The 12,418-nt window shown below is 41.5% G+C and overlaps 1 protein-coding gene across 2 annotated transcripts; it reads right to left on the reverse strand.

The window, feature by feature from the left end:
- Positions 1-1,491: 1,491 nt before the first annotated feature.
- LOC134493271 (inositol 1,4,5-triphosphate receptor associated 1-like) lies at positions 1,492-12,162 on the reverse strand. Of its 2 annotated transcripts, XM_063297686.1 has the most exons (9): positions 12,035-12,162; positions 10,666-10,813; positions 8,627-8,676; positions 7,794-7,844; positions 6,549-6,620; positions 5,779-5,861; positions 5,545-5,682; positions 3,455-3,574; positions 1,492-1,718 (listed from the first exon to the last, which is right to left on the reverse strand). In XM_063297686.1, exons 1-9 carry the CDS (start codon positions 12,146-12,148, stop codon positions 1,559-1,561), a joined length of 936 nt encoding a protein of 311 aa, XP_063153756.1. In that variant the 5' UTR covers positions 12,149-12,162; the 3' UTR covers positions 1,492-1,558. The 2 variants fall into 2 exon arrangements, with proteins under 2 accessions (XP_063153756.1, XP_063153757.1); XM_063297687.1 differs by lacking the exon at positions 6,549-6,620.
- Positions 12,163-12,418: the final 256 nt, after the last annotated feature.

Below are 12,418 nucleotides of genomic sequence, written 5' to 3' on the forward strand. Positions count from 1 at the left end.
TCAGTGCCTCTGAAAAGTTTTGTTGACTCTCAGTGGTTTCTCACCATCTTTTACATGCATCAATTCCTCAGGTAAATAAGACATGGCCTCCAAATTCTTAACAACATAAATATTATGGCATTTGTCAAATGGGAAGGGCATACAGGCAGGCATCCTTTTCCAGTCCCACCCTGTTACATTCAGGGATTTGTCAGGTGAGACAAAACTCTCTTCTATTGTTGAAACCAAATCTTACACATGTTTCTTTGCTTCAGTCTCATGCAGTTTTCCAAATACAATAGGGTCATAGCCTTTGGTTTGCCAAGTAATGAAACAGTTTATTTCTCCCCTTCTCAAATATTGTTATTGCAATTCTGGGCTGGTTGAGCCTCATCACCATCCACTAGTGGGAAGGAATGTTGCTCAGAACATTTTCCTATCTGCAATGTGACTTTGATCAGTGTCACCCTCATATTGTGGATCTATTTCAAATATTTTTTTAATCCCAGTACTGTAATGTATGCAGTTACATATTTCTACCATACTCCTGCAATATAAAGTACCCTGTTAAGAACCCCCTTTTTTAGGCAATGACAATTAGGTAAAGGTAAAGGTAAAGGTTTCCCTTGACGTAAAGTCCAGTCGTGTCCGACTCTAGGGGGCGGTGCTCATCTCCGTTTCTAAGCCTTGGAGCCGGCGTTGTCCATAGGACACTTTCCGGGTCATGTGGCCAGCATGACTCACGGAACGCCGTTACCTTCCCGCCGAAGCGGTACCTATTGATCTACTCACATTGGCATGTTTTCGAACTGCTAGGTGAGCAGGAGCTGGGACGAGCAACGGGAGCTCACCCCGCCGCGCGGTTTCGAACCGCCGACCTTCCGATCGGCAGCTCAGCAGTTTAACCCGCAGCGCCACCGCGTCCCTTCAGGCAATGACAATTACTAACACTATATATGAATATATTAATAAAGGGTTGTAAGCATTATGCATTATAGTATCTCCTAGCAAAGATAAGATCTTAGCAAAGATAAGCCTCATGTGGCACAGAGTGGTAGGCAGCAGCATTGCAACTGAAACTCTCCCCACGACCAGAGTTCAATCCCAGCAGAAGCTGGATTCTCTGGTAGCCAGCTCAGGTTGACTCAGCCTTCCATCCTTCTGAGGTTGGTAAATGAGTACCCAGCTTGCTGGGGAAGGTGACAACTGGGGAAGGCAGTAGCAAACCACCATGCTATAGTCTGCCAAGAAAATGTCACGAAAGCGGTGTCCCCCCAAAAGGTCAGACATGACTCGGTGCTTGCACAGGGGACCTTTCACCTTTCATTCACCTTAGCAAAGATACTATACTTACCAAGCTAAAACCATCTCAGCTTCAAAAAAAGTATTCATAACTATTTGTGAAGTTTTCCAGGACATTTCAGATGGGTGGGACATACCGTAGTACCTAGTTGGACTGGGTAGGACTATGTCTTAAGTCCTTAGAGCACACTGATCACAAATATACATTCATATTGTTTTCCTTTTTTATTTGTCCAAAGTCTGATCTTGATGATGCAAAGTTCTGTGCCTTCTGTGTCTAACAATCAGAGGTTGTAAATGAACATTGTTTCTGCAGCTCCACGATCCAGATTAGAACAAGGCAAGCAATCCCCAGGAAAAACATCCATAATAAAACCAGGTAGTAGGTAGGTATAGAGAACCAGGCTCTGGAAAGCTCCAGTTTAGAACTTTTGGCCCTGCCAAGAATACATTTTAAAAGAGTCATCCAGTGCAACTAAATATCAAAATTGATACTTTATCTCAAAATGAAAGTTCAGACCTATAGCCCAAACCTCAAAATATATTCATATGTGGAATCCTTGGTGCTCTCTGAGCTTGGCTGTTTGCTTGCAGACATTTCATTACCTGACTAGGTAGCATCATCAGTGTGAGTGAGTGTGGGGTTTGCTCCCTGTTTATATACAGTAGCTTGCCCTGCCAGTGTTGGTGGGCGTGTGGTTTTCTTGGTAGTTCCCTGATTAGGGTATTGTTTTCTGTTTGTTTGTCTGGTGTTAACCTTTGCTTAACTGGCTGCTGGAGGGGATGTGTTCTGGTCTTTTTTGTTTCCTTCTTAGCTTTTTTGTTTCCTTCTTAGCTTTTTGTTGTTTCTTTTAAATGGTCTATAAATATAGTTTATTTCTATGTGTCTGTTGATGGCTGATTTGTCTGAATGCCAAGCTTCCAGAAATTCTCTAGTGTTTTTGGATTTGCCTTCATCTGGGATGCTCACAGTTTCCCAGATGAAACTGTGGTTGAGTCTGTCCATGTGTTGTGAGATTAAGGAGTTCTCATCGTGTCTTCTGACTGCTAGCTGGTGTTCATGGATGCACTCTGGTAGTCTTCTGCCTGTCTCTCCTACATAGTGGCTGTTACAGCCCTTACATGGTATGTTGAGTCACCAAGCCAAATCCCAAAACGCTAGGGAATTTCTGGAAGATTGGCATTCAGACAAATCAGTCATCAACAGACACATAGCAATAAACTATATTTACACACCATTCAAAAGAAACAACAAAAAGCTAAGAAGAAAACAAAAAAGACCAGAACACATCCCCTCCAGCAGCCAGCACCCAGATAATCAAGGATTGACACTAGAAAAACAATCAAGCAGAAAACAATATTCTAATCAAGAAACTGCCAAGGAGAAAACCACGTGCCCACAAACACTGGCAGGGCAAGCTATTGTGTATAACCAGGGAGCAGACCCCACACTCATTTGCACTGATGATGTTACCTAGCTGGGTAATGAAACATCTGCAAGCAAACAACAAAGCTCAGAGAGCACCAAGGACTTCAGTTCAACCCTGAGTTACGTATATTCTCTTCTATTGGGTATTCATCTGTGTTTCCCAGATTTACAGACTCCATTTTCATCATCAGTGGATATGAAAGCAAAGAAAAACATTATGCTAAGAAAACATAAGTTCTGTATCCCTCAAAAGAAATAAAAAATTATGCAACAGCCCATACATTGCTTAATTCCATATTTGTACATTTTCTATTCACCTTTTTTTAGCCATAAGGGCAAGAACCTTGGTTTAAAAATATAAAACAAGGATATTCTCAGCAAGTTAAACCCAGTACCTGATCCCAACTTCTTTGTTGCCACAGAAGCATAAGTGGAGCTCTGCTGAATCAGATGAATAGCTCCGTTTGGCATCCTAGAGGAACCAGTCAAATGTCTCAGACAAAGCTACAAGCAGGACATGGACAATACTTGCTCCTGGCACTCATTGGCCACGTATTGCCATCACGACTACTACAGTAAACACTGATGGATCTATTGTTGTAACTTCACCTATGGGCCTGTTCTCTCCCTCATTCCTACTTTAAACCCATCTGAGCTGGTATCCATCCTCACCAATGCAAAATATTAAAATCTTTGGTAAGAGGCCACCCCAGGTGATAAGAATAGAAGACAATATTCACTCACAGCAGAGCATTTTCTTCCAGTTCTTCACATGCCTTATTTGCCTCCTCTGTACCCAGTCCTTCATTGGAATCTTCTAGACTTTTGCCAGTGTGGCTTCTGTTCCTAAGTTCTGAGTCTCTCCTGGGAAAGGTGATAGCAGGGATCCTTTACTGTCAACTCCAAAGAAAGAAGCTTATAGCACTGCTGGGGACAGACAACTTTGCTAAAAAGGCCAAGGAAGCCAGAAGGAAATGCTCACAACAGCAGCTTTGTTGAGCCTGACTTCTGAACACTGAGTACCATTTCTGAGACAGTCCAGAGACAGAGAGTGATTAACCTGGTTTTCCCTATGGTCTCACACATGACTTATTTTTTAAATAAATGCCTATGCTGAAATTAAAATGTATACTCTGAGCATGTGCTTCTCACATTTTAAAGTAATTGGAGCAGCATCATGACTCCAGGAGTAATAAAATGAGTATCTGTAACTTCAGCCACATACATGTCTCCTAGCCTGACCGCAGAATGTTTGTAACAATAAAGAGGCAGCATTGGCCGCTGCATCTGTGTGCTAATCCATGGCTAGGTTGTCAATGCCCCATCACCTGCTAATCCAGCCCTGCATCCCAGCTTGATGCACTGGCAGGAAGCTTTTATTTCCCCCACCAGAAAAACAACATGCCAAAGGCCAATGGTTTCAGAAATAATTTTGTATAAATACTTAGAGCCGGAGACCAATCAGAGCTCTGAGATGTACACAGGTCAGGATATCCATGCTTTGAAAATGATTTGGCACACCTTGATGTCTAAAATAACCTTATATTTCAAAAGTAAACCTGTCACAGAATTTAACTGGACTTGGAAACCATTTTGGATCAGAAGTATACACAGGCTTGTACCACTTCTGAAATTTGGGTTTCTCTTAACCTAAAGGCTTTATTGCTCAGATTGAAATTCTTAATATTTTAGGCTTTATGCTGCGTTGAGTATTGCTGTTGATATTTATATGATTTAGATTTTAACAGTGGTTGGCAGGTTTTAAAATGATATAGCATATTCAGTTACTTAAACTAATTAACAAAATATTGATTCATTAATGTTTTATACTTCCTTTTTGCCTCTCCTTTTCCTTTTGTTTCTTTATTTCTCCTTAAAATGCTCAGTAAAATATATCTAATAAAAGATAAAATAGCTGGAGGAAGTGCTTCAGAATGTAAGCAACCATAAGTGCAGCACCTCTGAAGTAGCTGCATCCTTTTTCAACTGCCTTAATAAGTCATGTCATTAGCAACCCTGTCTTTAACAAGATTCATTAAAGTATCTACATCATTTTTCAGGCTTATGCAGAAGCCTGAAAAAAAGATATGTTTGCTTTAAAAAGATGCTTCACTCATACTCTTACATGTTCCAAAGGATCTCTTTTGGATAAACTTTGAAGGCCTAATTAAAGGCATTCACACTGAAACCATTTTACCCATGGCAAAAATAAATGTGAAACAAACCCATATCTCCACTTTGCCTACAGAGAGCCAGTGCGCCATCGTGGGAAAAGTATCGGACTAGATATGGGAGCTCACAAATTGACTGGACTAGCCACTCTCAGTCCAACCTAAACCAGTTGTGGGCCAAACTGAAAGAGGGAGAGCTTCTGGGCCATCTTGAGTGCCTGAGGTAACGTGACAGTAATCTAACAAATAAAGACAGAAATAAATAAAATTGTATAGTTATATCTGGGAAACAAAAAGATGTATTTTAAGAGGGCCTGCTATCCCTCAAAAGAAAAGTGACACACTGGTTTCCTATGACTGGCTCTAGTTTAAGGCTGCTCAACCGGAGGTCCCAGAGCTACATCTCCTACCTCCAAAGCCTTGAGTACAACCCTGGAGCAAACAAATTACAGTGGTTAATGTGTCAGAAAGGGAAAATTGTTAAGTACGTAGGATTAAGTTTATTACATTAAAAATTAATGCATATGTAGTTTTCGGCCTGGCTTCATTCAGTTCTTGGCCCTGAGCTGCTTCCTTCTGGAGCACACCCACCTGCCTGCCACAGCACTCAGAGGCCAAATGCAGCCGATTTCTAGCAGAAAGGATGCCTGGATGATGCCTTACCCTTCTGCGCAATGGCTTCTTTCCCTGCTAGAGTGGCTGCTATTTGCTCCTTGCAGGCTTTGCTGGGAGAAGATGGAAGGGCTTGGATGCAGGATTGGGTGATTCTCTGCAGCGTCTTCTTGGGAGAAATGGGACTGACTGTGGTGGGGAAACAAAGAGAAACCATCACACCAAGGGCTAGCCAAAACAGTTCTCAGTGGACGAGCAAAGTTCCTTGTGTTAGCTGATCCCTACCTTTCTGGATTTTCTTCTTTGACTGTTGTTGGCTTAACTACTTCTCCCTCAAGGCTGTGCCCATTTTCAGAGCTATGAAACTGCTGCAAAGATAACCAGAGAAGATTGTGAACACAAACAGAAGTGTGGCAAAGAAGCTGCGGCTGGCTTGCCATTCCGTGGTAATGATACAATTCCATAATTATATCAACTCTTGTATGATTTGAAGTAGTTTCAAGAATGAGCATTTTAATGTAAGTTTCTGGTCCTCATGGAGTAAAGCTGGAAAATATGAGCAACTAAAAGCTATCCCAATTCCCTATGCCAGCAGTTCTCAAACATTTTGGTCTCAGGACCCCTTTACATTCTTAAAAATGATTGAGGACCCCAAAGAGCTTTGGTTTATGTGGGAAATATCTATCAATGTTTACTGTATTAGAAATTAAAACTGAGAAAACTTAAAATGTTTATTTTACTGCGCGGACCCTCTGCAAGGGTCTCAGGGACCCTCAAGAACCACTGCCCTATAAAACCTGCTAAATCCTCAAGGTGGAGTAGAGGGGTATGGAGGTGGCCTTGAAGAAGCTATTCAATGGCCATTATATAAACACCAGCTTAGCCTTGAAAGGGAGGAAGGAGTGAGAAAGAAACTCAATATCACCCTGCCTTGATTCTGTAAGACGTGGGAGAGAGAATCTCTGCCAGGCTTTCAAGACTCCAGTATGATACCCTGCAATAATAAAGTAGACTTTCAGTTGTTCTTGTGGAGTCTGTTTCCTGGCCTGGCCTACCTCAAAGGGCTGACAGCATGGATGATTCTTGGCTGATGATTCTTTCGTTACAGAGGGGGAAACTTCTTCCCACTGTCAATGAGATGACAGGGACAAAAATTAATGACAAATAGAGCTGAATGGCTGCAGTTAAAGGGAACTCAGGTTTTCAGCATCATATTACTCTAACTTTAAGTAGGCGTTCACTGGCTTCCAAGGAGTGCTAGAGTATGAAAGGGGGGTTATGACCACACAAGCGATCCAGGCCCCCCATTTTTGAGAATTCCTGGCTGCTTATAGATATATTTACATGTCTGGGCTGGAGATCTGAAGAGGAAGAATGAACCTGCCACATCAAGAGTGCTGAATAAGGCTGAAAGGTGCTTGTGGCTATGGCTCTTTCAAGCCAGCAGAAAAGGTAGGAACTTGCGCAACACATTGTTTCAGTAATGATGCATTTTAACAGAAGCCCAGAAGTTGCACAGACCAGAGCAATGAATCATGTACTGTACTGTAAATATGGACTGCATGGGGAGAGGGAAAAAACCCATCTAGGTTGAAAGGAAATAGAGTGCTTCTTTTGTACTTTTTTTTCCCACCAATTTGTGTCACTTTTGCAGATGCTTAGGAATTTATCTTTGGGCAACTTAATTAAATAAATAATTTTTTAAAAAAACCCTGAAGCTACTAGAAGTTTAAGGTTGGGGAGAGAGGAGACTGGATAGCTGCAGTTGCAAGACAGGAACCCATTCTGGGACAGTGCATGCCTTGGAATAGTTAAAAGCATGCTTTTCATCTGGAAGACCACTTGGGAACCTTTAGTAAAGCTTGACTTGATTGGGGAAGAGGCATCCAGTAGGAAGCACAATGCCCAAAGAAAGCATGCAGTCAACAGATAATACCATCCATCTCCATCCATCAGACTTTCCCAACCTGGTGTCCTCCAAGCGTGCTGGACTTCAGCCTCCTGAATTCTCACCAGTATGGCAGTTCTCAAAATTGAAATGCAGCATGTCTTGGGGGCACCAGACTGGAGAAAACTGACCTACCTAGTTTAAGATTATTCTCCAGCTGGGAACTAGAACGTTCTGGAGAGAATGAGATAATGTTAATAGTAAGTTTTCTGGCTTTGGGCTAGAAAGCTTTAAATGAATTCAGAACTGGCCTAGAAAGGATGAGAAGGATGGACAACTGGTAACGGAAATAGAGTGCACTCAGCAAGCTATATTCTTGCAAAAGCCCAGAGTAATAGAAGGGATTCTTTACCATCAGCTGTCTGGGTAAAACTGCAATGCTGACTCGACGCCGAGCTGAACCCTGGGATGCAAAGAATTCTGATTAGCATGACTACAGCTTTGGATACGGTGCTTTGGGGGTCATGTTTCCCTCAAGGATATTCCAAACTCCTTTCCTGAATCTGCGACTTTCATAGAGGGAGAAGTCAAGCCCATCTGCATATTTAAGTATCAGGAAAAATCTGCAGGTAAGGTCCAGGCAGTGGGTTGCAACGAAATAAAGGAATAAGCTTTCTTATTTAGACAACAGCACTGGGCTTTTCTAAATATTTAATCTGGCTAGCATTTGGGTGCTTTTGAACTCATCCTGGTATTCTCCTAGATACTTTCTCTGCAAAAATTCTGCCTTAGAAGGTTTTGCTTTGAGCACCATTCTAGGACATCTAGTCAGCAGTTCATTTGCCAGGGGCCATATAATGACAGGGTTCACATATCATGCTAAGCTATGTTCTGCTTATTCATGGTTTAGTACAAAAATGCAAGTATCTGGATCTGTACAGCACACTAAACTCTGGTTTACAAATCACAGTGCATGGGTTCACCCAATACCTGTAGTCAGAACTAAGCCAACAACATGGACATGAAATAAAATGAGATCTTTTTGCTGAGCAACAGTTGAAAGACCATCAAAATTGGCCCTGCCCAACTATAGGGTAAGACGATAATTTCGGCTATCCTCTGGAAATGATGAAGCCCAATGACTGGGCTTTCTGCTTTCCGTAACCCTTCCACCATCTAAAGCAATGGATAGTGTTCTCCATGGAGCAGCTGAGAACTACTCCCCACAGTCCTAATCTTCCTTACCTGCTGAAAAATTCGTGCTAGAGGATACTTCAGTCTCTGCTCACCATCATCTATGAGACAAAGATAACTTCTTATGGGAAGGGCCATAACCCAGGAGAACAAGTACATGTTTTACAATTCGAAGGTGCTGGATTCTCTCCGTGATATCTCCAAAAAGAGTTGGGAAACTCCAGTGTCTAAAACCCTAGAAAATCAGGTAGACTGAATATGGTTTGACATTCAACTTTTCTCAGTAGATTATGTTCCTGTTGGGTCATTAAGGGGCATATAATACATCCAATTAATTTTGGCTCCATGATTGACTCACAAGCTAGTATCTTAAGCCAACTTTAAGAACTGTTTTGTTCTGAAGTGGGTAATCGTGGCCACTGAATCTGGACAATTAAAAAATACTTATTTTATAGTGTGGCACAAATGGAGGTTCTGAATGTGGAACAGACCATTATTTGGTAATGTCAAGAGTGGATCTTGTGGAAAACAAGGACATGGAAGGAATATTGGTGCCTAGGGTCCTAATCAGCAGAATTTAGGAGTGGCAGCACCTAAACAAGAACCCGGAAAAGTTTTGGTTTGTGGATCTCTCCTTCCCAGTACAGCTTGCCACTGTAAACTATAATAAGATTATTTGAAAGTTATTCTTTCACACATTTTTTTTTTTGTGAGAGAAATGTTAATCATGCTGGGGAAACCAGCCAAAGTTGCATGCTCCTTTTCATGCTTCTCATTGACAGAGCTATATTAAAGCAATTCTAATGCAACACATTTAAAACACATTTGCATCAGCTTGGGAAAGAGGGAGAGAAAATTAAAGGAATAGGATTTTTTTAGCCCTTTCCTGTCTTGCTGCAATCCTGTAGAACATCCTCTTCTTGGTATATAAGTGGAAGGGGAAATCATCAAATCAACTAAAGGGAGAAATTAGTGCCAAAGCAAATATCCATTTCAGTCTGTAGCATAAGAGAGAGAGAGAGGAGGGAGGGAGGGAGAGAGAGAGGGAGGGAGATTCCCTTGTCATGCTGCTCTGATCCAATTACTACAGCTGTTTCTTGCTGCTGAAGTGCTGGTCCTCTATATGTCTCATTGATGGAATCTACAGAAGTCAGGGCTCGGTTTTAAAAATCTTTAATAAGTTTACACAACCTTGAGAGGTAGGAAAGCTTCTTTCCAAGAGAAAACAGGCCAGAGCTAAAGCAAGCCTTCTCAATACTTTCCCTATTAGATGGACCATCATGTCAAAGGGACCTTCAAGTCAATTTAAAAAACAGCTTTACTGTTGCACATAATGCATAGAATTTCTGCGGAGATATCTGTGAGGTGGAGGGGGGTGTCCAAAAAGTCAAGATGGCAACCATGATCCCACAATTGAAGCCATGCATTAACAAAGGGGGTGGGACTTCTATTGCACAGTCATGGGTGCTGTCTTGACCTTTTGGACACCTCCCCCCCTCCCCCCCATAATACACCTCTGATTTTCAGTTATGAGAGCAGAAGTAGAGAAGGGCTGGAATATAAAAAACCTCTGGCATATTTAAAATACAGCTGATTGAACAGAAAGCTTTTCACTGTTGTGGTACCTGTTGACATGTGATCAAGAAACAAGTGTCTTTCCAACTCATGTTGGTATTTTTTGAGATATGGAGCCTCAAACAGATAAAAATTAATCCTTCCCCCACTGCTCCTGGGAATTCAGGCAAGTGATAATAAGTGGTATTCTTGCACCCAAAGTTCCTTCCTCCTTGCACATCAGCTGTTTCAATTTCTTTTATTTCTATCCCAGGCTCTTTTCTAAGGAGCTGGAAGGACAATTCCTAGTCCCAAAGTGGGCAACTTTTCAGTGGCTGAGGATGGACACAGTGGATGCTTAATAATAAAAGGTGGTAGGCCTTGTATTACACCGTTTCATGCTTCAAAATGGGGGAAACTGTGCCACTGATGTTTTACAGATGACATGGTCCAAGGGAACTCTAGGGCTACAAGAAAGAGATCTGGGGACCTCATGAGGCTCTGGGGTCTTTGGCTGCCCAGAGAGCCAATCTCACCCCTGTTTTCTGCTAACTGCCGGTTTCGGGAGTTCTGCTGGATCAGCCTCTTCATATCCTCCAATTCTGCATGCTCCCTCAGGTGATGCCGTTTCAGGTTCTCCACATGTTGCACCATCACTTCTGTGGCCCGACTCATGCGAGCCTCCTGCAAGAAGGACAGGAAGGTATTAATGAATCCAAGGAGTGGAGTAACAAAGGGAACTATGATGAAGGCCCCAGCCTTCTTTAAGGAGATCAGCAAACAGGTTCACCCGCTTCAACCCTAACTTCTTTTCGCATTGACTAATGAACACCATTATTAACTGAGCTCATGAATTTTATGATTAATATTTTGCATTGGGGTACATATCCATCCCCTACTAGATGGCTGATTTTTACTCTAAAGGGAGGTCAGACCTGGTTAGTGGAAGAAGGCAACAGCAAAACACTTCCCTACTGCTGCCAAGAAAATGACATGAAGTCACATAGCAATTAAGCTTGACTCAAAAGGACATTTTACCTTTTTTAGAATTTCCAGAGTCTCAAAATGCTACATTTTGCTAAAGCAGTCTTATTAGCCCACATTGCAGGAGAAAGGAAGCAGAGAGATGGTGACTTGCCTAAAACCATGTAAGGAGAATACAGGGACTAAGGTTCGAACTGGAGATTTCCTAGTCCTGGGAGAGCATTAAGTTTTCTCTTCAATTTTACTTCATCTAATTTGTTTTGTTTCAGATGTGGCCTAATCATATAAAACTATCCAGCAGCATCAAACACAGGATCACTGTAGGAAAAGGTCCATCAGAAAGTTTTCTGTCAAGAATTTGCAAAATCATGGAATCTGCACCAAGTTGGGTGCTTATTTGCCCAAATGATATATATATGCAGATTCCATGATTTTGCAAATTCTTGACAGAAATCTATTCACCTTTCCAATAATTCAGAGTTAAAATGACAGAAATATTAAAGAAGGTGAGAATGTATACTGTAGATAAGGAATATGCACTAAACATCTCACAGCCATTGATTTCGCCAGTTTCAGAGCTGCTGAGAAAAACATTACCCAAATTCTTGGAAACATATCAACAGAATAGATGCATCAGACTCCATACTATCTCAGTGTACACTTTCTAGTAAAGTCAGTTTCTGTGGCCCATACTGTGCTGTTTGTCTGGGGAGAACAGCTAGCTTTTACTACTAGGAAATCTTTGTCCCAAGTCATTTTTATAGATGAGACTCAATCTGCTTTTGTTTAAATCAATCTGAATGTAATATCTATACTTCAGATTGTTCACTTATAGCAATATCCACAGATAGCATAAATAGTATAAGAATGTTTTTTCAGTGTCTCTCGCTTAGAGTTAATTGCCCTAACTTACACACTCACCTGATGGACAGCTCCTAATTTTTCTGCTGCACCTGTTGCCCGTTCAATTGTTTCTGCCAGAATTGCTAGGCTGTTCTGTAAGTATTCAACCAGTTCCTTGCGCCTGGGGTCCATACAGGCCTGATCCAACTTCTTGAGGGATAAAACAGAGATTCCTGGATTAACTGAAAGAATGCCTACTAAGACTTGGACTTCACACAAAAAAGACAATTCTCAGGACTCATTACCAATGCAATACAACAAAAATTGGCCCAATTTCCAGAAATCTTCAGGCATAACTTGCTGAATAGTACTGTACACCTTATGTTTTAACCAAACTATCTTAACTGAACATGGGTCCCAACAAAATCAAAAAGGCAAGCTAGTTATGGTTTAGCTTTTAAT

Source organism: Candoia aspera, chromosome 3 (assembly GCF_035149785.1).
Source record: "Candoia aspera isolate rCanAsp1 chromosome 3, rCanAsp1.hap2, whole genome shotgun sequence".
NCBI lineage: Eukaryota > Metazoa > Chordata > Lepidosauria > Squamata > Boidae > Candoia > Candoia aspera.